Here is a 26921-nt window from a genome sequence, read left to right as displayed (position 1 = left end):
TTTCCACGGATATACCTCTGGCGGTGTAATAATGAACGCATCTCTATTGACTAATGCAACTATATTTACGATTGTTTAGTAGTGGGTTTAGTTATATCAGATGCATATCATTTTTATGTTGTTTCCTACTTATAAAATCACTTAGTTTAATTTTATCCAAGACATACTGCTGAGAAAAGGTGTGGAATCATAGCTTCTCAAATTGTATCAGAAGATAAACTGATGCAGTGTTACCAATATAATAATCAATAAAATTTGTTGATTACACATATATTTAAACAATTAACTTTCTTCTTAGAACAATATTATTTCAATTCTTTTAATATGTTTAAACAAGTTACTATTATTTAATATATAAATATACCTTGAAATTTAAAAGCAAATTTTGGTTAGGTTTGAATCAGTTCGAATAAATGTATGTGTGCACTATTGAAATGAAAAACTAATTCATAAATAAAAGTAAAAATACAACTTAAATGTTGATTATGCCATCTAGCTATCTTTTACATATCGCAAGTATCAGGGTTCGTGGTTCACTTTTCTCTTGATCTCCCCTCCTTTCCTACCATTTCCTTATCTGAATCAGCTGATTATTGTTTTCGTATTTCTAGCGAAACAGACCGTTGTTGTAGTTATGATACGTGATACCTTTTAACGAACGACGTTTTGGAATATCCTCGTCGGTCCGTCGGAACAGACAACGGGTCTAATAATTTCTGGTAACTAGGTATTTTACCGACGAGTTTGATATTTCGAAGAAGAAGATTGACGTTTCGCGGGCGGGGTGACATCATTATCGTTTTCTGGTTGTGTTGTATCAGTCACTCAGAGAATGACGCAGTAGAAGGTCGTCTCAGAGATGGCGAACTTCCCAGTATGAAAATACAGTTTTATGGCGAGGTAAATTGAAAACTATGTTTTGTGTTATATCAAGAACGATTAAGCCATAGATATCTTTCCGTAAATGAGTATCAAGAACATCAATAGAAGCGATAGCTATGTGTGAGAACACTATCTCCTACCCCTTTGTTCGACCGAGTGTCAGGGTCGTTTTTTTAATGTCAGTGTATTTATTTTGTTAAAATATGATATATTTGTATCTGTATTTGTATTTGGTTTTCGAACAATAATCATTCAAATGTTGGTTTTGTTGTTTTTTTGACGTTTGTATTTGCCTTTTATTAATCGTCCCTGAACATACACGACGAACAGCTGTATTCGATTGTGTAATATTCTTTAACAGGCAGAATAAATTCTCCCACTACTTTCTTCTTACTCATTTATGTATTATCAGATGTACAGATAATAATTCAGAAATATCTTTATGCAAATAATAATTGTTTTTATAGTTGTATTATTTCCGATTTGTTATTAATTCCTCGATTCGTACGATTTTCCTCCGTTATATGTTGTTATTATTAATAGAAATATGTATGTTGCATATATTTAAATGTTTATATAAATAAATATTAAACATGTAATATGTATAAATTCTTTCATATTATTGCATTTTTTTTTTTTTATTGAAGTATCCGATTTAGATTTGTATATTTTAATTGTTTTAATATTTACAGGTACAAAGATTAAGTTTGGGAAAAGAAAATGTCTGCAGACTCTCCAAGACGTGGTGTGCATAAAGGAGTTCAAGTTGTATCACCTCAACCAATAGTTGATCGATCAATTATAGACAGTGTTGCAGGAATTATTAATGATATTGTTCCACAGGTTAGTTTCTTAAGAAATCATATCTTTAATAATTTTTTATTAATTTATATTGTTTGTGTAGGCTTATGCTGGCACACCAAATTCTGAGAACAAAGAGTCTATATCGTGGGCAAGATTTGAGTATGCAGACATTAATGATGCAGCCCTGTATCCAGATTACAATGAGGGCTCTAACACACCACCTTTATTATTGGTGCTTGGATATACAACTGGAGTCCAGGTTTGACATCTTTATCTATTGTTTTTTTATTTTAATTTGCTAAAATATAAATAATATTTTGGTTTATACAGGTCTGGTTAATAACGGCAACAGGCGAAGCAACGGAAGTGTTATCATGGCGACAAGGAGTGGTTCGTACTCTGCGAATTTTACCAAATCCAAAGACTGACGACGAACATGCCGATCTGTTTGAGTCGAAACGGCCAATGGTAGCAGTATGTGATTCAGCTGGACCTGGACCACAATTTTGCAATATTAGCTTCATTTCATTAAAAACTGGGGAACAAGTTAAAAGCATCAAATTTAAAAATCCTGTTTGCGATATTTTGGCAAATAAGCGATCCATAGTGGTAACATTTTTAGAAAAAATCGCTGTATTCGATGCTAGAACATTGGAGGATGTGTTAACAGTTACTACCTGTTATGCCAGTCCTGGTCCAAATCCAAATCCTGTCGCTTTAGGAACAAGATGGCTTGCTTATAGGTGAGAATGTCAGAAATCGGCTTTCGGACCGATACAATCGGCACAAGTTGAAAAATAAAATTTCTTATATTATTTGTAGCGAAAAGAAGTTGTTACCAGCAAAAAGAAGCAGCGGTGGTTGCGAAGGCGAAGGAGTTCAAAGTTATACCGCGACTGTTCTTTACGCGGCGAAATCTTTGGGCAAAGGCTTACGAGGATTAGGAGAGACTGTTGCTTCGAGCTTAACTGGTAATTCGGTATCGCCAGTGGTCATCAACAATACGGGCAGTGACGTGACCCAGCCAGGGGTGATCACGATATTAGATCTCCAAGCTGCAAAAGAAGAGAAAGAGTTGGATGACGCGAATATAGAGACTGTAGTTGCTCATTTTACTGCCCATAGTGATGCAATCGTTGCCATGACCTTTGATTTAAGCGGTGCACTATTAATGACTGCTGACAAAAGGGGGCATGATTTTCATGTATTTAGGATTCAACCGCATCCAGGTGGCCCCACTTTGACAGCCGTACATCATTTATATATTTTACATCGCGGGGATACTACTGCGAAAGTGCAGGTGTTTATCATTCAATGAACTATTCAACATTTAACACCTTAAAATTTGATGCTTATAGATACTATGATTTATATGTTATCACACAACAGGATATGGTGTTTTCGAGTGATACTCGTTGGGCCGCAATTTCAACTGTACGGGGTACTACCCACGTTTTCCCGGTTGCACCATACGGAGGACCGGTAGGAATACGAACTCATTCCACACCTCATGTTGTAAATAGACTTTCAAGATTTCATAGAAGCGCTGGTTTAATGGACGATGGCACCAGATCTCATTCCCCTGTGTCTCATACAGAATTACCTTTATCAGTGTACCCCTATTCTAATCCAAGATTACCCCCGTATCCTCATCCGACCATTTTACATCCTTTGGCACAGATACGGCAACCTTCTTCGTTGAACCACGTAAATAGTCAAGTTCAACAGAGGTAATGATTATCCATTGTTAAGTTTTATTGCTTGTACAAACATTATTAATTAAATATTCATATTTTGTATAATATAGTAGGCCGCAGCAAAGACAACGATTACACTCAGACGATAGTGGAACGTTACCATTAAAAATATGTGCTTGTTTTGCACCACCACGTGCTTGGATGTATGCACAAAGAGAATCTACTGCGAAAGTTATGAAAAGAGCAGTTGATTCCTTGTTTATCATGGCGTGCCACGGAAACCTGATACAATACGATTTAGAACCAAAACCAGCTGCAGGTAAATCAAATGTAGTCAAAAATTTGATATTAACATTCGCGTTGATACTGATCAATTAATAATATACAACTTAGGTGTACCAAAGGAAAAAGTGTGTGACGATACGATGATAGAATTAGAAGTTGAAGCTAAAGGCCAATGGCCTCTTTTAAGATCTCCAAACTCCTTAGAAATTGTGCCACCTTTGTCACCCTCTAGCGCTTTGTTGAGTGTCAATACTATACCAAAAGACGTTCAAGACGGTGATTTAGCAGAGGATCGTTGGTTAAGTCAGGTAGAAATTGTAACACACGCTGGTCCGCATAGGCGACTTTGGATGGGTCCTCAGTTTGTCTTTAAAACTTACAATGCAACCAGCGGGTTAGTTTCTGTAAATGTTTAATATATATCGTGGACTGTAATTTGTGGTGAAAATGATGTTAGACATGTTCTATAGCTTAAGGGTAGAATCTCGTTAACTTCACTTATACCACGAATTACTGTTCGCGGTGTATACGTTATTCAATTAAAGTTTATATCAATAAAAGTTTGTATTAATGGCAGAGCTCCCGTGAATTTGGTTGAAGCGGAGGCAGTCGAAATAGGAATAACTGGTGGTTCTCGACCAGCAAGATCGAATCCGGTTAACATGCCGCATGCTGCGTCTAGATCATTGGTACCTGTGGTTATCGATGGATCAGGAAGTAAGTTAAAATGTACTGCGACCTTTGTACACTTAACTATTATTTACGGCATGCTCATTCACGTGATATTTTCTTTTTAATATTTTTTTAGGCAGTTACGAGCAATCTCCAAGATTCGTGGAAGCATATGGCGATTCGTTAGATAGTGAAAATACTGGGGTCGGAGGTGGTGAGAATCAGTTGAGAGAAGATTTGGCAGAGGCTATGCTAGAAACATCTATCGCACCTCATCGTGCACCAGGTAAGTGATTACGCGAGACGTGTGACGCTTTGCTTTGAAGTAGAAGAATTTAATCCCGGCATATCCCACTTGTCGATACTTTAACATCATTCTCATACGTTGCGAGAATCGGTAACAACAGCGAAAACATTTTCTACAGCTTCAATTAAAAGTCTATAATTACTGAATTCTTTCAAATGGAAATTAAAATTAATTCGTCATTTATTTGATCAAACTTATGATTGTGAGCACGTATCCAAAAAATGAGAGAAAGAGAGAGAATGAGAGAGAGAGATACGATGCTTCTGCTTTCTGCATTTAATGATGGATGATTGTTAGATTGTAAGTTTGTGTGGATACAGAACTGGCCAGAGGCAGGTATCTCCGTTCCCACCCTCCCCTTAATGATGTATTACATCTAATCACTAACAGCAGATACATTATCTCAACGTCTATCCTTTACGTCGAGATAAACAATTGAAAGGCTGCATACAGCCCACTAATCCCATAAGAATTTCTTCCTCTTGCTCGAAATTTCAACGAGCATATACATTTCACCATATGGTTCAAAAAAACAAGATACACCTTGTTTTATTTCGAGATGATTGTGACACACAAAGTTTGCGTTTTTGTGGTGTGCAGTGTGAAAACTCGACCAAAACGTTACTTGATTTCATGTTCTCTCACACACTATTTTCTTCATATATTTTCGACAATTTCTATACTGCGTTGAAAGTAGATGAACGAAAGATGTATTCAAAAGACACTGTTAACCACTGACACATAAACACCAGTTCAAGTGAGAGACACAGAAATCTGATAGAGATCACAAAGCGAGGGAGAGACACTTGACTCGATATTGATACCTGCCAACGGCTTTTTCTGTTACTAGGGAGGCGATCGGTATTTGAGAGGGTGGGTCAACCGGTAACTAAAGTCGTCAACCCTTTGGGCACCGTGATTACCGTGTCAGCCGACGAGGAGGACATAAACTCCAGTCAGGAGTTTGACTCCGTGGAGGAGAGCTACGTGCCGGAGCCACCTAGGAGCGTGTGTGCCGAAGAGGGTCCGGCATCTCTCGGCGATCTCGAGCCAGAGAGTCAAACTCTGCGCGACCTGACCGAGATCTGCGCTGAAATGCGTTCAGCTAGCGAGCCTGCGATAGACAGTGTACCCGACGAGAATATTCGCGAGGTTAAAGAGAGGAAGGCTCTCTGTGTCGAGATCGCAGCCATCGGGGAACCAGGAGGCATCGACTTCGAGAAAGAGGAAGCCTTTCACGACGTGCCTACCAGTTTGAGTCTCTGCGTCGAACAGGGTGAGATACCCAGTAGCCCTATGACCCAGGTTAAACAGGCTGTTTGGTGTAAGAGATTCGATAAGAGAGCAGGCAGAGGTGCACACGAGAAGAGCATGTCCGAGGCACAGTACGTGATGAACTGCGACGATGACAGTGTCGTGTTGATGGAAAATAAACTGGCTCACGGGAGGAGAAGCGTTTCGACCCATTCTAAGGCGGAAAGCAAGAAGCTTTACGAGTCGGAGAAGCTTGCGAAGAGGTCAGGAGGAGATGGATCTAAGGCCGAGACCAAAACATCGGTTAAAAAGTACGTCCTCAAGGAACAGGAGGACAGTATCGTGATCGAGGATACAACTTGCGAGGAATCTAAAAATAATTCTAGCTCTAAGAGAAAAAGCTACGACAAGGAAACAGTCGATAAAGAGTCGGTGAAAGAGACTGGAGGAAAGTCCAAAGGGAAATTAAAGTCTTCCACGAGCCAAGATTGCAAGGAACCAAAAGTGGAATCCAATATAGAAAGTAAGCTTGCAGGAAAACGAGCGGAACCGATTATGGAGCTGGAACGTATAAGAGAAGAGGGTGGTAGTAACGATGATCCTAAATCAGTGATCAACGTTGATGTAACGATTAAAGAGGTAGATAAATACAAATCACCACCATCAGACTCAACTGATGAATTCAGCTCCAGTGAGTATCACATAGTGGAAACCTCTAGTTGCGGCAAGGACAGTACTTTGATTCAATCCGACGAAGACATCGAGCATATCCACACTTCCGAATTGCCTCAATCCGAGTGCATCGACAGCACCAAGTACACGGATATCAGTTGCACGGGTTCTTCGCCCTTTCTGCAGAGAAAGAACAGCAAGAACACCATATCCGACGACGATTTGGAGTATATTCATTCATCCGAGCTGGTCGAGGCTGTTAGTAGAACATGCAAGGAGGATTTGAAAGAAGCCAGCGATTCTGACTCGGCTACAACCAAAAGTAAACGAGTGTCATCTGACGACGACATGGAGCACATTCAGCATTCCGACGTGTGTTTCGACGAGGATAGGGATTTTCCCGAAAAGAAGAAACCGCAAGACGAGCAATTATCGAAATCTAAGAGTTCAAAGAAGACGAAGGATATCGTGGTAATAGAGAGCGATACCTCAGCGGCTGATGTGACGGTGATTTTCAAGCCAGTCGAAAGCTGGAAGAACAAAGGCGCAGAGAAGAAGGAGGACCCTGAAGAATGCGTTACCCTGAAAGAAACGTTTGAAAGTACGAGCCCTCTGCGAACAGCGAAGACTCGATCCGCTAAAACCTCACCTTCCAATGTTCCAAAACGATCTCAAGCTGGAATCGAGATCATCGATATCGACGCGATGCAGAAGGCCGAGATGGAGATCTTCACCGAGTTAACACCTGCTCCAGAATGCCAGGTTCTGCCTGGACCCGAAGTTGGAACTCGCTCGAGAAAATCTCGAAAAAACAAAAAGCCGTATGTTGAAAGCACCGTACAGAGTACCGTGGAGGTACCAGTCGAGTCCTCGAAGGCTGTTGAAGAAACTGTTAGGGAATCGAATCAGGAACAAATTCCCGAAGTTTCTTGGAGCGCCGTTGTGAAGAAGAAAAGCGGTTCTCCAGTTGCGGAGTCGGAAATGCGATCAGAGGAGGATAAACCTGTCAAAACCGGAGATGCAATGGAAACAGTAGAGACGGTGAAACGTACTCCTATTTTGGAGAAGATTGACTCTATCAAGAGAAAGGTGCACGAGTCTCTGTCGAGGACGAACTCACAGGTGATCGAGAAGCTTCGTGAGGCTGTAACAGAGTTAGATTTCGAAGAGCCTGCAGTGCAGACGGACATTTCTTGGAGTTCTATTGTAAAGAAGAAGAGTACCGAGCACGAAGGTAAGGACATTGACGTCGATCCAGTTGCAGAGGAACCGACCATTGAGGAAAAGAAAACTTCTCGTAAACGCGTCGAGTCCTCGTCTAAACCCTCCTTGATGATCGAGCAATTAAAAGAGTTAATAGAGACGAATGTGGAGGAGTCTTCTGCTCAGCCAGGCTCTTGGAGCTCGATCGTGAAGAAGAAAGGTTCGGAATCAACTTCGCAACTACGAAGTTCTGAAGAAAAGGCTCGTAGGAAGGTAGATCCTTCAGATTCTTTGGAGATCGACTCCAATCAGAAATTTAAATCTTCGGAGAAGAACTATGAAAATTTAGCCGCTGTACCCTCCGAAGAACCTTCGAAGGCCTCGAGCTCGATGGATCGAGGTTCCTTAAAAGAGAAAGAAAACGCGAAGTCTTCGAAACATTCATCGGTTGATCGAGTTCCCTTAGAAGAGAAGGAAAGCGCAAATACTTCGAAGCCTACATCGGTTAATCCGCCTTTCTTGGAAGAGAAAGAAAAGCCTTCGAAGTTTGAGACTTTGAGCGAAATCGTCGAGGAAGCTCTGAACGAGAATAAGAATTACGCCGATCCTATATTCTTGAAGGAAGATTCCTCGGAACCTGAACGAGATACGGAAAAGAAAAGCGACTCTGAGCAGGAGATCGTACCAGAGCGTTCGAGCTCCTCGGACGAGATGAACGCGAACGTTGTGTTCACGAATGCCGAGGGTGATTACTTGAAGAGTGAAACCGTGGAGAGAAGCGCGACGAGTGGCTCGTCCTCCGTCTGCGCCACGTCTAAGAAGGGCAACAGGTCGAAGAAAAAAAAACGCAGATGAGTAGAGGATTGCATGGATGTACCTAAGGCCAGTCTTGCCCTTTACATATTCCTGATGCAAATGACAGGAGCCGATTAGCAGAAGTACGGAGTCGAGAACTTTGTCCAGTTCTCGTCTCATTAAATCATCTTAGAAACGATATCATTTGTAAGGGGCGTTTTAATTCGGCAACAGCAACAGATTTCATATTTTTGAGAATATTTTCTAAAATAATTTCCGCATAGGCTGAATATTGTTGAAATACCGATTAGAGAGAATGCATTGATTCAGCGCTTGAACGACCGGTCACTAAAATTTTAGACGTCTGAGATGCTAATTTTCATCATTCTTATATCGTAAGTTGAATGATTCCCTGTCGATCACTAGCGAGAAACAAAGGCCCAAAAGACACCTAGTGGCCGTCGCCTAAACTCGAGGCGTCTAGGAAGAGATGAAGCTAACATAGGAGCGGGAGAGCAATATTGGTGGTATCCGGTATTCCTTTCAGACTTTCGTGTAAGTCTAAATTTATTCTTTCTGTTGACTGAAAAGTGTCTAGCGCTTAAGTTTATCGGACCCGTCGATTAAGTGTTAATTAAAGTATTCTCATATCGTGAGCTGAAACTGATATCAGCACGAATAAATGTAAGAATACTACATATAAAAAGTACGAATATCATGTAAGACGCTCGATATAGTTTTCTAAGATGATATTAAAGGGCAAGGCTGTACTGTACCATGTACGTCCTATTGCATTCCAGTGGAATGTAGAAAACGAATTAAATAAAAAAAAAGGACAGAAAACAGAAAAAATGTAGGAACTAAAATAGAGACACGTAGAAACTTTTGAAACTTCTATATCATATTATATATTTAACAGATATAAGGACAAAGAAACAAAAAACACCGTCTGTGTTTCGAATAGTTTCATAGCGATATATTTCTGTTTCGACCGTCTTATGTCGTCGAATCAATCTAATCCGTGTGGTGCATACGAAAAGTGTGGTTTTAGCTTTATTACGATCGATCATTGTTACGATGCCCGCGAAAAAGCACGGGTGTTCGCATGGGCAACTTTATGTGCATGCCTGGTTTATCGGTAATTGGTTAGACACTTTTTCACGGTGACTACCTTTCGTTTGTACTATCATACGTGGCCACGATAGCGATTACATGTTTCAGTTGCACAAAGACACCTGATGACGTACTTACAAACTGTCTAATTCAGGCTTACATCGTAATCATCGATAACGTTTCTAGAAAATATATTTGTTTCACGAATAATTCTTTGAGACACGAAATTTTAGAATACAAAATTGGCCATATGACAAAATTGAAATAGGGTTTCTGAAAATATTATTGAACGTTCATCGATGATTTCAATGTAATTTCCCGTTTCGTACGTCATCGGGACATGCTTTCCGTGAAAGCCATATGAATTAATGGATCACAAGCAATTCATTCGAAGAATTCTGATAGCTTTTCAACCGCACCGTGTCAAACGAATGAAAATTTCTTAGCCATTTCCTCGGGCATTTTATGATTTTGGTTTAACCTTTCGGCAAGAGCTGGTTAAATGTGTATTCAAACTCGTTCTCTATTGTCCAGTCGATCGAGAAGCAATTAGCAGTAGGTTTCGTACACTTTTCTCTTGTAACGAAATGAATTCATTCGTGGTAATAATGAACACGATTGAAAATGATTAGTGTACAAGTATTAAACTGAAATTGTATTTCGCGGACTCTATAGGGTGTTAAAAAATACCCTGAAGACCTCTACACCGCTGGATAGATCACGAAAAATCGAAGTGAAAAGTTCTGTAGCATTTTTCGATGGGATCAATAGTTTAGCCACATTTCGTTGTTGAAAACTGAAAAAATTAACTAATCAGCGTGCAGCTTGAGTGGCAAGACTCGCGGAGTAGGAGACTAACCTTCTCTGTCACCGGCTGAGCGTCGCGCTTACGCATGCGCCGAGAGTCTCCTACTCCGCGAGTTTTGCCACTCAAGGTGCGCGCTGATTGGTCAATCTTTCAACAACGAAATGTGGCTAAACTACTGATCCCATCGAAAAATGCTACAGAACTTTTCACTTCGATTTTTCGTGATCTATCCAGCGGTGTAGAGGTCTTCAGGGTATTTTTTAACACCCTGTATATGCACACACAATGTGTGTAGAGTTAGAAAAATAATTGAAATGTTGTCTCAAGGGAAATTATTTTAAATCCAAAGGATTTCAGTTGAATTGTCATGAAAATCATGTGAAACAGGTGAAAATTCACCATAGATATATTTATCGTAAGACCTTTGATCGTGTAAATTCGTAATGCATATTGAACGTTTGTTGTGTAACATATAACGTTCTTGCATTGTATATTAGCAAGAACTTAAAAAAGAAAAAAAAAGGAACAAGATTCTCTTTGTATACTTTGCGTTAACACGGGATCTTGTTTCAGCGTGCTAGATCATTTTTTAATTTACTGTCGAGGTACACCTGTATATGTATTCTCGTGCCTCGTTCATCAAGTTTTTTTCAATTTATTTTGTGTTTTGATAGTGCAACAAGTTAACTTTAAATCATTGGATCAAGTCCCTTACTATTAGTCGAAATTACGGCTGTGTATTAGATTTTCGTGGCGCTTAGTGTTCCACAATGAAAATTTTTGAAATTATTAATGTCCTTACGTCGATGCTATTAGAATTTATCAAATTTCGAGTATCTTCAAAGCAATTTTTCAAATTAATTATTTCTATCTTTTAATTAAATTATTCTACGTAGAGGAGACTTTTCGGAAAACGAGCCAGTTAAGAAAAAAGTTAGAAAGTAAAAAGGGATCAGCTTCGATGAAGACCTTCGACTTCGTTTAATTGAATTTTCATCTCTCTATATAAATTATCGTGTTCAACCCTTGTCTTATCGCAACGAGCCTCACTCGCGTTACAGATTTTGGGAACAATATGACAATGTACATTTTACGCGTTGAATAGTGAAATTTTTATTTAATTTTTATTATAATTCATCGTTTATTTTCATTTGCTTCGCCATTCAGTGAAAGGCTAATTCTATCGAATGGATAACGTAATATATTCAGCGAATAGTTAATTTTATACAGTGAAGTGAACAGTTACTTCTAGTTTATAGCGAACAGCTAATTCTATTCTAAATAACTAATTTTAAGCCATGAACAGCTGATTTTAGCGTATTTGATCGTTCAAAGAAATCATAAGGCAAGGAATTAATAGCAGACCGTGTTATCGAAGAGCAAATCGTTTGTTCGTTCGTGTAACTTAGGCATGGGCAAGTAGTACGGTCACGAGTACTCGAGATTGCCCGGGAGCAAATTCAAGCAAAGTGCCCATGCCTGGTATAGATACAAATATAATATACATATACATACACATGTACAGAGTAGGTAAAAAATTATAGTACATTCGGAAACGCAATCTTTTTTTGTCTCAAGCTTTTATTATATAGAAAGGGAAAATTTTTTAAATCATTTGCTATTTTAATAATTTTGTTTTCCAAAAGAATCAAATTTGATAATTGGTTCGATTCATCTGCAATTGATAATGAGTAGGAATATAGTTCAAATAAAAAAGAAGTCAACTATTCCCTTTTACTTTCAGTCAGCTGATTAAAATCATCTATGCACTTGGGTGTACAGTCTTCTTTCATGCAGACTAACTTCCTTTCTAATTTGTACTATAATTTTCAGCCTACTCGTATATCTCTAACTCATTAGAGTTCATTACTAGTACAAATGGAGAACGACCAGATCTTCTTGATCAAACGAGAAGAAGGTCTTTTGTCGAGGATTTAGCCGAGAGATTTAGTACAAAGCTTTTAACGTCGCTTTAGTCCTCGTAAGTGCTGTGATTATGTTCGTGATACGCTGTATCGTTGCTACGCCGAGAGAAACGTGTTTAATCGTGTTTATTTTTAAAGACTTTTATCGAAAGAGAATTGTCACAGAATCATAGAGCTTCCTAGGTGCAATGCTTTCAATGCTAATTTTTAACGACAGATATTTGTTGTGCTAATGAGTAACAGGTGATGGCTAAAAAAGAAAAGCATAGAAAAGAGAATAAAAAGAGAAAAAAAAGAGAAACCACGTGAATACTCAACAAGTATTTTGCAAAGCAGTAACGAAAAATGGTATTCAGTTGCAATAAGATGCACTTAGATTTAACTTTACATTACCTAAATTGTTAATTCATTGTTATACAGGTGCATAACTAGGATTATGACACCTTCTATGCTATCTCTCTATAACATAATTTTTGAATTTTGTTTGACTCGAGGAATTTATTTATTTATTGTCGTTATCTAACGAGTGTATGCAGGAGTTTTAAAGCGCAGAATTTTATAAATCAAAGTTGTGAATGAGATCGTTCGATGTTAGTTTCGAAATTGACTCATGAAGTTAAATTTTAGGAATTATCATTAACATCGAAATCGTTGCTACAAGTTAATTTAATCGTATTATATTTTATCGTTACTGTATTATTATTTACTGCCTCTTAATTCATTTTTTGTTATTTTTTTTTGTTTATTGATCGTGCAATGATTGTTGTAATAACTTTAAGTTGCAAGCATAGATGGTTGGGATAATGTTTGTTGGTATTAAACGAAACAAAAAAATAGTTCGTAATTAACAAAACATTAGATTTTAACATGTTTTTGAACAAAATAACAATTGCTGATGTTTGTAATTTAGTATTTTTTATATTTTATTTCTAAGCAAAGATGCTTACTCAGATACAAAATTATGTATTATGCTGTTTCCTGAAACACTAAAAGTGTTTAGAAATAATTTTCTAATTGTATTTAAATTTATTATACATGAAAGAATATAGTCAATTTTAGTAAGTACTTGAATATTTATATTATAAAAAACATGTTGCTTGTCTTCATGTTTCTCATGACTTATTTATTAATTAGACGAGTAGTATATTTTATCCTGCAACACGCATATTATAAATACCATAATCGCCATCAAATGAACTTGTTTGTTAATCAAAACTTAATTTATTAATTTAAATAATCATAAGTTGCATTAATCGCAATATTTGTTACATCGAGTCACGAACTTACAAGGTTAACGTTTAAGCAATTAATCAGGTGTAATAAATATACTTTCTCTTCTAACGAGGGTAGTAATTTCGTGTTAAACAATTGTCACAAAAAAACACGATTGCCTCGACGTAGCAAATTCAGTGTCACCGAGGGCATTCATTGCTGTTGAAAAAGAGATATTTCAATGCTTGGCGTTTTCTTGCGAGCCAGAATATTTTTCTTTTCTATTGCAACGATTTTGTTAGAATCAAAATTACCTGACAACCTATCTCTACAGAACCTGCTACCTAATAATGTAGGTACAATGTATCTGTAAACCCGTGACTCTTCTATATTGAATGTAAAATGAACAATGCTCTTAGCGAGAGAATAATTATTTTCAAAATAAAGAATCTCCGAAGTCGAACACTTTGCTATGGTTGTATTTTTTTTTCACTGAATTTTTTAATGATATCGTTCGATAATTATCGATTATCTTTACCTGAAAAGTACAAGAAATTTTTCTTTGGTGTTTCTTCTCTACCTCACCCTCTCATCCATCTTCTTTGTCATTCCCTCACCAGAGGAATCGTATTTCGAGAGTCGCGTGGATTATAGACAGCCTTGAAGTTCTGTATTTTGTACATTTCTGTGTAAAATATTTATTGTTAATTAACGATAATTCGTAAGATCGAACTCCCTTGTCTTACAACATCTATAGGACATCTTCTGTTTTGTCATCCTTTTCTTTATTAATATCAAAATTTAGTTACAGATTTAGTTGCAAAAGAGATCGTAAGGCAGGGGATTGATAGTGACATTAACACATTCACAGTTGCTGATGTGAATCACGAGATATAACGTGATAGGACCTTGTAGAATTTTAACTTCATCGAATTGTGCAGCAGTGAAAGTGTTAATAAATTAGTTCATTGTATCACGACGAATTGCGAAATGTATCTGTATTTCAATGTATGTGTATACGATATATCGTGTTTGTTTTACGTGCTATCAATTATCCAATGATCGTTTCCACGATGAAGATAACAAACGATACGTTACTGCCAATCAAACAAATGGTACTATTAGTTCATTCAATGTTAAATAGTAACTCGAAATTTCAAACGTGTCGAAATAATATTTTAAGCAGCTTTCATGATGTACTTATTTGATCACCTTTTAGTTAAAGAGCATATAGTGATCATTTATATGATTCTGGTTCTTGTATTACGATCGTGTGTTTCGAGATATATAAACTTGTAAATCTATAAAATTTTTCTGTAAATTTGGGACGTTAATAATGAGCTAAGATAGAATTATAATTTGCACAAAATCTATTATTTAAAGAAAAATATTTTTTAGTAGTCATTGACTCATTTATTCTCTCCAGGTAATTTTAATTGAATACACCTAATAATGATTAACGTCCCAAATTAATTTCAAAGAATTGGTGATTTTGTTAATCGTTCAAACGTAGGAACGTGATGAAGAGAAATGAAAAATTATAATACCAGCATGAATATGAACGCTACTTTCCACTTGCGATTTACAAATAATCCAGAGATCAAGCGATATCGAATGCTCGGAATGTTCTGTAAAATTCATATATGTATATAAATTGCACACGACACATAGAACATTTATTTATGGACTGAAGTAATCCAACATTATCAGATTTATAAGGAGATCAAAGAAGATACGATAGAAATAAAAATACAAAAATAAAAAGCATATATTCTTGTGAATGTAATTTAATCTTTTCGCTGTGGTGTTTGTTAAATGAAATCTACCTAAAGTTTCATTCTAACGATGCGTTTTAACAAATTTGTTTCAGGAGGCAGCCAATCTGTTGCCAGTTACGAAGATTTGAGTTCAAGTAGCTTTAGCTCTGCGAGTAGAGCCTCTCTCGACGCGAGAAGCTCACCAACGCCTTCGTATGGTGCTGAAAATATGATGGTCTTTCCTGGTGATAGCAATGGATCCATTTGAGATTATTTGAGATGCGCAGGGTTGTTTCCAAAATGGCTGCGCTGTCTCAGGTAAATCAAAATCTCGCAATCTCGGTGCCACTGCGAGCGATACTGGCACGAAATACTTTCGGGAATTGCAGTCTTTCATGATTGCATGAAATCAGTGGCTTAGATGTGACGACTGATCGTCTTTGTTCTTTCTCAATTGATACACTGTACTAGTATACTAAACGCGATATGATAAGATCGCTGAATTTTACTTTTGTTTATTTCTTTAATGATAATTAACGCATGATAATCGATCGTTTTTAATCGTATCTTCGTATATTACGTAAAGTAGCTTTTTGGTAACCACCGAGTGATGAATATAAGATATTCTACTTCCAATGTAAACAATTGCATTTTATACTCTTTAAGTGTAAGCAGTGCGTGAGATTCGAGTGTTACTACTATATTTAGCTGAACTTGCTGTTTTAATACGAAGCTTACCTTTTAATCGATGCATTATGCAATTTTCTTCGTTTTTCTATTATCCTATTTAGCCTTTTGTAAACACGAAATGGGAAGACATTATGACGCAATTGTTCCGTGAATGTTTTAGTTTAATGCTAGTATACGAGATGCATTCATACAACCCTTTATATTAAAATTTTCTAATTTTTCAATAGCATAAAGTCAAGTCTTTAATTATTCATAATATCCAAGTACACTACTGTCTTATTATAATTGGTATTGATATCCAATATATTTTTCTTTTTGTTTTGTTTTATATTTTATTTGCTAAGGTATCTTGAATCAAAATTGAGTATTTTATTATCAGAAAGGACTTAATGATTGCTTCTCGTCTTACTCGATGACCAATTTCCATATATTAAAGAAGAAATCTTAAGATTTTGTACAAAAAGAAGGAAATGAAAAAAAGGCAGAGCATAGTCACATACATTTGTACGGATGAAATCAGTTTATACGAGCGATGATCGAGTTACTTTGTGAGAAAGGATGCGAAAAATGCGGGTGTCTTTCTCTGCGTGCCGATTTTCCTTGGTCCTTTCAAGATTCTTTCTTCTGGATATACTTTTTTGGTTCCTGGAAACACATCAATTTTCTTGATCTCGAAGGGACCATGAAATCGGGTTCGAACACGCGATCGCACAAACTGTTGCACGAAATAAGGGTGAAAGGGTGCAAAATGTGTAGTCGGTGTAAATGATATAGTGCTATAATTTAACAGTGCCGTGTCATCAATTTGTATCAAAACCATGCGATCACAGAACCGCATGAAAATTTCAACATTTTTATAATTATGTAATTTTTTAGAATTTTCAATTTTGCATAGGACACCACAGATTTAACGTTATATCATTCCTACCGACTGTACACAGTGTTGAGTCATAGCTGAATGAATTTAAAAAACAAAAAAACCAACAAAAAAAACCATCAGTACTTCTCTGGTGTTGCTTTTTTCATAGTTGTACAGACGAAAGTAGAGCAAATTCAGGAATCGTGCTTGCGATCTGCGTCTTCCGGACTCGAAGAAGCAAAGTAGCACGAAGTAACAAGCCACGAGTACTTCTTCGAGTGCTGCTTCTGCTCGTAACGTTCTTATTTCTCATTCTTGCTGGAGCAACGAACGATTGCTTATTGTTCTATCGGTTTACGTTAACGTTTGTATTAACGTCGAATCGTGCATTTCGAGGGCGTGTGTTAAGAAGCAGCACTCGAAGAGGTGAATTAAGCAAAAAAAGTTTTTTATTCGAATGCGTTGTAGTCGCGTAGACTTTATTACCTGAGAATTGTAAAATATAAGTGGTGCTGTTTGTTGGGTAGAATTTATATCGTGTTGTATCACGATTGGCTACGGATTATCTGTTTCAGTGGACAAATTATTTACTTTTCTTATCTAGGATAATTTAGTGACACATTAATTTGATACATTAAATTTTCATTTTACATTTCATTTATTGTTAGAACATTCTGTTGGCATTAATGAATCTCTATTACCATGCTGGTACTGATACGTTCAAGAATTTAAATATTACGTTTTATCTTAGTTTACTGAAATATTGAATCAAAATTAGGAGTACTAGTACAAATGTATTTTAAATCAAAATATTGATATATGTAAGTCTAAATATGTAAATCTTGCAATAAAATATTAACCCTTCGTCGAACATGTACCAGAACACAGTGCCAAAATCTTGCAGTTTTATATTTAATATATTTTCTATTGATTTAGTGTACCGGTATCAATGAATTTTAAAAAAAAACAATGTTAAATAAATATCCACATAGGAATCATATGAATGCTAACAGAATCAGTGTGTAAAGGGTTAAAGATAATTGTCACATGGGAACCACATTTTTCCCAATTAATTGATTTACTATTTCCTATTAAATCATTTTACAAGCTCAATTTATAAAACTATCGAAAACTCAAAAGTACAAAGGTAGACCCCATCGAAACAGATAACCGGAAGTTGCATCGTTCTGGAGGCCAGTGCTACGTGGAGAGGGAACATAAAACAATGAAAACTTCAATCAAAAGTGAAAACACGTGGGTTTGTGGAATTTCAAATTCATATTCTCTTTTTATCATTGTTTCAGTGTACTTTCGATGTTTGTTTGAGTAGGTTCGTGTGAACGCGCGGTTGTGTCTGCGTGTGTGGGTGTGCGTGTGTGTGTGTGTGTGTGTGTGAAAAATCCGAAGTTTTCCGGGGTTCTCCACGGGGTACAGGATACGAAGGACGGTAAAGCGGCGTATGCATATATTTTTATACCTTTTACTTTCTAAACTTTCATTTTTCTAGGGATTAAGCGAGTTCGCAAGCTCCGATACGCAATGCACATTAGCAAGTTATACGATGATCGTGATTAATTAGTTTACTACGAACGTATGTGGTGTATTAATTCAGATAACATAAACTTACCGTTGACAAACGAATCGAACAACCGGATTATCTTGTATGCAAGTTTTAAGATAATCGTACAGGCATTCTCATATTGAGTTTTGTTCAAACCTTCTGTGATTCGTTGTTTATTATCGTGCAACTTCGGAATTTTTGCACTTGGAACTTGTCTATTTTTTTTGATTGAACAAACCCACTGAAAATTTTGGCGTTTATCGATTGTTTATCTGTTTATAAGGCGTTGAAGATTTGGATACTAACGATTTGCATATCGTTAGATAGTGTCGGAAGTTGTTTTTTAAAATAAATTCTCACCTTTTTTAACATTATCGTCACGTGTACGCATTGTTTTTGGAGAAGGAGAATAGGGCATGACCTGCCATTCTACCATTTTCTACCATTTATTCAATTACAGCCAGTGTGTTAAAAAAATGTGAAACGTTTGACGCAACAAAATAATTAATTCAAGTAGCCGAGTATGCCATTTTCCGCGGGATAAACGGAGAGTGCATCCTCATCCCCGGGTTTCTGGGACGAGGACGTGATCGACCTCGAAATCTCGAGGCAACGGGGTGATCTCGAACGCGTCATCCCTACATCGGTAGAGTATTGACTTCTCATTTGATCATCGATAGATTATCGTTTACAAATTTCATTTCAGAGAACTAGCTAAATAATTTTGAATTATTTAATAATTCGATAACTAAATAATTATCGAATAGTATATCTAACATGAAATAGTGCCATTTTTTAACATTTTACAAACAAATATCTGTCAAACAACTGTGGGCTATCTTACTCACTCTATTTCCTTGTCTCCCTATTATTTCCCTAAATCTACCTTCACAATTAAACGTTGCATCTCTATATCCCTTATGGCCTTGTATCTCCTACATCCCTCTATACCTTACATTCTTGCGTTCCTTGCACCCCTGCATTGCTTGTATCCCTGCGCCCCTTACATCTCCGCAACCCTTTATACTAGGATGAGCAGATGGCGCTCGTTTTCAGGGCACAAATGGAAGACCCCTTGAAAATGAGGACATGTCCAGTTTTGCTTCTCAGTTTTCTTGGGCAGTAAGTTGGGCAGTTATTCCTGTTGACTTTTAAGTTCTTGACAAATACTTTTATTAGTTTAATAAAATATGTAACAATGAAATATGATGAAACAAGTTTAACAAAAGTTTTGCAGTGGGTATTTGGTCATGACAACTTTCTAAATGCCGTTCAAAAAGATGCTACTGTTGCTATCGTTGAAGGTTAATATTTCTCTTATTTTAATTAAAATTTTGTGTAACAATTTATAAAAATTGTAGGTGGACAATCTGTATGCATATCTATGCCTCCAGGCTTAGGTAGATCTCTTTGTTTTCAATTACCAGCCATTGTACAAGGCAAAGTTGCTATTATTCATTCACCAAAATTATCTTTCATGAAGGTAAAATTTTTAGTCATTTTTCAAGTTACATCATTCAGGAATTTTTTATTTTATTCTTTTTAGAAAGAAGTAGAATTTTTAAGAAGTAAGCAGATTAATGCGTGTTTGTTACATCAAACTTTATACCCAAGTAAAAGACGAAGTATTTTAGAGAATTTAATATCAGGTTCCCCTACTATACCATTATTGTATGTTACTCCAGATATAGCTCTACTAGCATATTTTCAGGTAAACATCTGTTTGTTATATTACTTTTTATAATTTGTACACTAATTGATTTACAAATATTTTAACAGAAGCTTATATTTGAATTAAAAAGACGTAAGAAATTATCTTACATTGTGTTTAATGAAGCACATTATTTAAGTAAATTAGGATATGAATATACTTCTAATTATACAAGAATAAGTGCAGTTCGTAAAATATATGATGGCATTCCAAAAATTGTAGTAACTACAACAGTTACCAATGAGGTAATAAAAAAATTAATTGATTAGTATTTTTTTATTGCTTGTTTTTAAATTTATATCATAGGATATTTAAATTTTTTGTTAGGTAATCAAAGACATTTGTGAAGTATTAGCGCTAAAAAACCCAAAGATATTTATATTAGCAGCGCAAAAAATCAATGTAGTCTATGATATATGGTTTTTAGATGTTCTTCCTGATCCATTTGAGCATCTTAAAAACTTCATCGTGGAAGTACTAGGGTTTTTAGGAACAAGTATTCAGAAGGTAAATCAGTTTTGTTTTTCTAGTGCAATTAGATAACAAGTATATATATATATATATATATATATTATTTGCACTTAGGTTCTGCAAAAAGGTTGTGCCATTATTTATTGTAGGGAGGTAGCAACTGCAGAATTATTAAAGAATAAGTTAAATGCTTCTGGCATATCCACGCTTGCGTACCACCATAGTGAGCATATTATAATTTGAACCAAGGCTGTTAGATAAAAAAATAAAAACTATTATTTATTTTAGAGTTGACTCGTGGCAAGCAGCGTAATATCGAGAATAAGTGGATATCCGGTGATGCTTATGTTATTACTACAACATACAGTTATGGATTCATTTATAAGAAATCAATTAGATGCACAGTGTATTGGACAGTACCTGAAAATATTTCCAAGTATTATAGAGAATCAATGCAAAACCGTTCGGATAATAATTTGTCGCATTGCAGAATATATTTTAGCGTGAAGGAATATTTGTCGGTGAAAATGGCTATCGAAAATCACGATGTAATAAACGATTCAGAGCATATAAAACAAAGATTAAAAGAATACGAAAAATTAATATCCTATTGCCTTTTAGTAAAGTATGAAATTTATATTAATCAAGCCCTTGTATGTATGTACATTAAATCTTGAGACTAATTCTCTTTAGATGTCGTCACGTGGTTATTAGTCAATATTTTGGGCGTGTAATACCCCCTTGCAAAAGAAATTGTGATGTCTGTAAGGATGAAGAGATAGTAGAAGTAAGAACCGCTAAATTTCTCGTATTTTCTGAAGGTAGGGAGGGAATAAAATACAACAGGTAAGTATTCATAGACAAAAATATTTTTGTTTTATAAATAAAAACTTAAGTTATAAATGCTTTCTAATTCTCAGTTGTGAGATAAGTGAAGACTTGCCAATTAAAGACACTAATTGTGAGGAATTAAAAGTAAAAGACAATAATAAACAGATCGTGCAATATAATGACAAAACTAGTCAGGAAGGCACAGTACACACGTGTACATACACATCGCAATCTTTAGTGGATAAGAATAACGTAAGGAAAGATGCGACGTCACCAGAACTAGGTTCCTCTTCACGCAAGATCATAAAACAATCAGTAAAACGAAAAAATTCTATCAAAAGTCCTAACAGAAAAAGAATTAAGGTTTTGAAAATTACTAAAATAAAAGTAGGCGGAAGAAGCGATCTCATTCCAAGGAGAGACTCCCCTGAAGTCGTTGTCGCTGACACCAAATACCAACAGAAATTAAATTCTGATAATAAACCAAGCATTGAAATACAAAAAGTTACGGATAAAAAGGCTGTTATGAAACAGTCTATGAAACCCCTTAAGAATAATTCAAACGCGAGCGAGTTGCGTGATAAAGCAATAATAGAATATTTAATGGATAAGTATAATTTAGACAGACAATCAATAACATTAGAAATAAAAAAAAAGTGAAGTTAACTAATAATAATATATAATAATATATAAATATGAAACTAAAATTATTTTTATATGTAATAAAAAGCTATTTGAAATGATATTGCTGTCGGTTGTTAACCATTGCAATAATATATAAATATATCGTTAATATTATTTTTATGATATCATTATGGAAGGTGATTTTTTTAAATAGATTGATTTGTATCGCATCGGTGCTAGACGCAAACTGGGTCGACGAGTTATACTCGTAAAACGTCAAACTTGCTCATTCACGCAACAGGTGATATAACTCGTATTTGAGTCTTTGGATTTTCTTACCAACACCCGGATGATGCACTCCTGTGTCTTTAGACCTGTCTGTCACGTTCCAGTTTTCAAAAATGTCCTTATTTGAAGTTGCATGTGTTCGGCCAAATTAGAATGTTTTAGAACGTTCAAACGCGAAACAAGGGTGTTTCTATGTCACTAATAATGAGTAAGATGCATAATTTCAGTAAAGGTATTGAACAATTTCACAACCCTCCAGAGGAGCACAGTTTGAGAATCACTGGACTATCTGGGAAAGGATCAAATCTATTCCACATGCAACATCAACCAAATAATAATGTCAAGTAGCAAGAGGATAAGATACAAGAAAAGGAAGCATTCGAACCAGTAAAATTGCAGGATCGAATGAAACAATCCCGAAGATGTTCCAGGAGTCCTGTTTCCTGGATGCGGCAAACCGGAATCACCCAACGGGAGCAGCTACGTCGGCAGTTGCACGACAATTGGCAATCGGTCGAAAATAATAGGCAGGCGGTCGCTTGGAGAGGGAGGGCTTTTTGGCTCGGTTAGGCTGCACCAGGGATAGAAACGGCGTGAGGTCAGAAGAAAGAGGAACGGGCGTGCTTATCGTGCATCGTCTCCAACTACCTCGAAACGCTTCTCCACGGTAAGCTAAGCCTGAACCGTGTCCCTCCACCCGGCCGTACTTCTCAACATGCCTCGACCAAGAGTACCTCAGCTGACGTTCGCAAAAACATCATCGCGACACGTGTATCGTCGTCTTCTACCCTGCTTTTACCCGCAGGATCATCGTTTTCCTAATTTCGTTTCTCACTCTGCCAGGGGTGTATCGGTCAATCTGACCAATTCGTCAAACGGCTTATTCGTGACGGCTTTCAAATGAAATTGTAATTCATCTGTGTCCAGACTGCCAAGATTTTTCATACATATCAAACGTGTTTTCGTCTATAGTTTGCTACTTAACGAGTTAAGTACATCGTGTTACCAATTTGGCGTATTGATCCTCTATGCAAGTCATTCTGTTTTCACGATCGTACTTCTTTCTTTTAATTATGCTCAACTGAAGTATCAACTGCGTTTTAATTAACAAATGAAGTACCTTTGGATCTTTTTAATTGATGGTCAATATTCATATTTCCACTAGAAAAGATTAATTTTATGCGACCTCACATGTTAATGTGTCTGAAATGTCTGCACGATTTGGATTTCGTTTTATTTCTGTATGGGTTTCTACAAAATATTGGGGGGGTTCGTAACGACAAAAATTTGGATATTCCAGGTCTCATTCAGTGACGTCATACAGTCTTTGACGTAAATGCTTCGTAGCTGGTAATCGAAGAGAAGCTGACAACACTCTGACCACTTGAGACGAGTTCGATTTTTTAAACGTTCCTTCCCGCGCTCTTCGAGTGAGTCAAATATAGATCATTAAATTCGATAATACTCTGGTCTTGTCCCAGTAATCTCTTTTTGTTATCGAGGGACCTTAACACAGCGCGAAAGAAAAGAAATGGAAAGCACAAAAAAAAAAAAATCAAATCCCTAGAATCTCTGTTATTAACAAATTACTCGTTATCATCAAAGGAAAGACGTTGGCATATAGATCGTTCGGTTCTCGAAGAAGAAGGATTAACAACCGAGTGAAAAAAAAAAAAACTTCTCTTGAAGCTGAAATTGCTCGTTCGAAATAACGAGCAACCAATACAGATAAATCCCTGTTGGACAAGTAGAGAAAATGAATTGTACTAAAAGTGAGGCGATAGGGGTACTTTACGCTTCTGAAAATACCGCAGACATCCATCTCCCCCCTGTCGAAACTCGTGGTAACGAACCATCGAGAGCAGCTTCTTTTTACTTCTACAATCAGGTCATTGGGCCTGCAACACCAGTGGGAATAGTAGAATGCCGCGAACCACTCGAACGACTCCTTCAGCAATCCATTTCTCGGCTCTTTCCTTTCTAACAGCAGCCAGCCCCAATATCGACGTCGGTACTATGAAAAATGGCGTCACAAGATGCATCGAAATATTCATAATCAGATCTTTTTCCTCCTACTGTTAAAGTTTAAAGAAAATGATACTTTGCCTTTGTAGTTATACTATTCGTTAGCGATGGTAATTGAAAAAATATTCAACAGATATACTTAGAATCTCAGTTTTTCTTAATGATCTTCTTTTCGAATCCTTAGGAGACAATGTCTATGCATATGTGTTGCCATATTACATCCAGCACTCAACAATTAGCAAGGCATTGTGGAAACGCGCTTTTCAAACCGACTGGTCGATACTACGACTTAGAATCAGTGAAAAGGAAAGGAATTTGTATATTTTCAAGTTAATGTCACGAGGTCAAGGTGTAAGTAAATAAAAAGTGGTCAAAAAGTAAGAGGCGAAGAATGGATGAGGAACTTTCTTAATGGCCCAAGTCTGAATTGATCTTAGGTGCCTTATGCGGATGGTCCTCGCCTTTCCTGTGTGACTATTGCTCTGCCCTTGTCTCTTCTTAGTTTGCCCGCATGAGGCCCCTAAGGTCAATTCGGACTTGGGCCATTGCTCCATCATCTCCTTACGGTAAACCTAAAAGGCCTAATGTAGTTTATAAAAAATGCAGTATTACATGTAACCCGGATGATAATTAATCATTAATAGCGACATCATTACAGAAACATATCTCCTTGGCGGGGTGTCGAAAAGCAGTTCCTTACCTGTCCCTTCTAGACATTCTTTTCATCCACATCGTTACACGTACTTCTGTTCCTCGTGTAAGTGAGTACATACATGTATTTAACGGCGAAGTGGTCAGAAATGTGGTGGCGCGCGCTCACGCACGTATATGTATATGGATGTATACCCTCTCGAAGAGCGGCCACTTCAAGATACACGAACGCCGCGAACACGTAGCATTCTATTCGCGGCACAATTTTCGAGGATCGATATATCGAGCGGTGTGTCCCGTCGGTCGACGACGATGTCTTCAAATAGCACGGTAGTTAACGTCTCTAAGAGTCACCCTCAAGAAGGGTGGCGAGAGAACGGGAGGAGAGACTGCAGGATCCTTTTCTCTTCCTCCTCGATTCTTCTGCTCTCTGCCCCCTCGACATCGGTGACGTTCTTCCTCTTTACCTTGCTATCTTCTTCTTTGCTTCCTTCTATGTTTTCGTGCTCCGATGTTTCATTACTGTACCGTCTTTGATATTAAGGGTCAATAGGAACGACACTAGCATCTTTGGTAGAGTAAGAGTGAAACACCGAAAAGTAATTCAAGGTTTTCGGACTTAATTCGAAGAGAAACGAGAAGTGATTGGGATATTCGTATTTAGAAGTATAACGATCGACGTGCAGAGAGTTTTGGGGGGGAAACGTATTTTTTATAATGTTTTAAAAGTTGAATTACAAAATCGAGCTCTGTAAGGTACTGTATAATTGTACCATGATTATTTTTAAAAAAGAATCATGAGAAAATGAAGCTTATTCGCTTCGAGAGATAGAAGGATCATCCGGAGTTTCTTAGTTTCTCCGCGCGAGACCCCCAAGATCAATTCGGACTTGGGCCGCCGTCATTTCTGTTGAGCGAATATATGAATATAATATTGCCATCGTTGTTTATGGATGAATTTATAATAAATGTAAATAAAGTGTTCCTCGAGTAATGGCACTTTCCATTAATTATACATTAAACTCCCTCTTCCAAGTTTTACTATTATGTTTCTTATAGCCGGGTTGAAGAGATCTTGTTAGAAGACTTACGGTAGTGGTAGTATTACTTCTTGGTATTTTAAGTTGCGGGTACATCAAAGGAACTTAGAACAGCTACCTTGATACATGTATTCTGTTCTTCACTGCTCGTTAGGCGCAACTCCGTCGAGGATTGTAACGAATAAACACGTTTTTATAGCTCACAGTTCTGCTAATGAATCTCTAGCGATATTAGAGTTTGACTGAAATTTTTGCGAATCTAAATCTAAATCTAAAATACAACTTTATTGTACTTTATCATCTTATTATTGTATAAGTAATATTGTAGAAAAAAAAATTGACACTCGTTTTGTTGAACGCGATATCCGCACATACCGATTGATCCGAGGAATGAAAATCCGAGATCGCGAGGGTGCACCCGATCATGATCCGCGTGGCCTCCATCCAGCCTTACGTTATTTATCCCCTTAGCATTCATCGTCGCAATTAGCGCGTTTGACAAGGTGTTCGTGTCGCGCGATTACGTCCGTTGACGATGGCACATTGGGCATATGCCGCATTGAGGTAGATTCGTGTCGTGGAAACATCGGAACGCCACGAACCTACAGGGATTACCACCACTTCTTTCCTCCTCGGTCCTCCGCGATACTCTCGACCCTTTCTAACCTGTCATCGTGTAGCACGTCACGAGCGCGAGTTACCCCTTCTTTCTTTTCTTCTACCCTCGGTATCGAGTTAAGAGGAAGAAGCGGGGTGGCGACGAGGTGCATATCGGTGCTAGTGC

At 37.0% G+C, this 26921-nt stretch overlaps 2 protein-coding genes across 2 annotated transcripts; both read left to right on the top strand.

The window, feature by feature from the left end:
• The first annotated feature begins 547 nt into the window (after positions 1–547).
• On the top strand, positions 548–12574 carry LOC117600312 (uncharacterized). The gene is made up of 11 exons (XM_034315602.2): positions 548–900; positions 1575–1725; positions 1787–1945; positions 2017–2429; positions 2509–2986; positions 3076–3416; positions 3494–3702; positions 3777–4062; positions 4246–4385; positions 4477–4626; positions 5498–12574. The coding sequence occupies exons 2-11, from the start codon at positions 1603–1605 to the stop codon at positions 8629–8631; spliced, it is 5433 nt and encodes a 1810-aa protein (XP_034171493.2). The 5' UTR covers positions 548–900; positions 1575–1602; the 3' UTR covers positions 8632–12574.
• A 6967-nt stretch (positions 12575–19541) lies between these two features.
• Positions 19542–22216, top strand: LOC117600314 (ATP-dependent DNA helicase Q5). The gene is made up of 9 exons (XM_034315605.2): positions 19542–19800; positions 19858–19979; positions 20043–20207; positions 20276–20452; positions 20535–20714; positions 20793–20901; positions 20967–21303; positions 21372–21524; positions 21599–22216. Exons 1-9 carry the CDS (start codon positions 19695–19697, stop codon positions 22167–22169), a joined length of 1920 nt encoding a protein of 639 aa, XP_034171496.2. The 5' UTR covers positions 19542–19694; the 3' UTR covers positions 22170–22216.
• Positions 22217–26921: the final 4705 nt, after the last annotated feature.

Source organism: Osmia lignaria, chromosome 15, assembly GCF_051020975.1.
Source record: "Osmia lignaria lignaria isolate PbOS001 chromosome 15, iyOsmLign1, whole genome shotgun sequence".
NCBI lineage: Eukaryota > Metazoa > Arthropoda > Insecta > Hymenoptera > Megachilidae > Osmia > Osmia lignaria.
The sequence above is the reverse complement of the archived record's forward strand: the minus strand, read 5'-3'. Positions and strand labels throughout refer to the sequence as shown.

Excerpts from the sequence above, each read along its gene's own strand:
- LOC117600312 (XM_034315602.2), top strand. The coding sequence starts at position 1,603 with ATGTCTGCAGACTCTCCAAGACGTGGTGTGCATAAAGGAGTTCAAGTT. Across the intron at positions 3,417-3,493 it reads AATAGTCAAGTTCAACAGAG|TAGGCCGCAGCAAAGACAAC; the intron begins GTAATGATTATC and ends TGTATAATATAG. Across the intron at positions 3,703-3,776 it reads AGAACCAAAACCAGCTGCAG|GTGTACCAAAGGAAAAAGTG; the intron begins GTAAATCAAATG and ends TATACAACTTAG.
- LOC117600314 (XM_034315605.2), top strand. The coding sequence starts at position 19,695 with ATGAAATATGATGAAACAAGTTTAACAAAAGTTTTGCAGTGGGTATTT. Across the intron at positions 20,715-20,792 it reads TAGGAACAAGTATTCAGAAG|GTTCTGCAAAAAGGTTGTGC; the intron begins GTAAATCAGTTT and ends ATTTGCACTTAG. Across the intron at positions 21,304-21,371 it reads TCCTATTGCCTTTTAGTAAA|ATGTCGTCACGTGGTTATTA; the intron begins GTATGAAATTTA and ends AATTCTCTTTAG.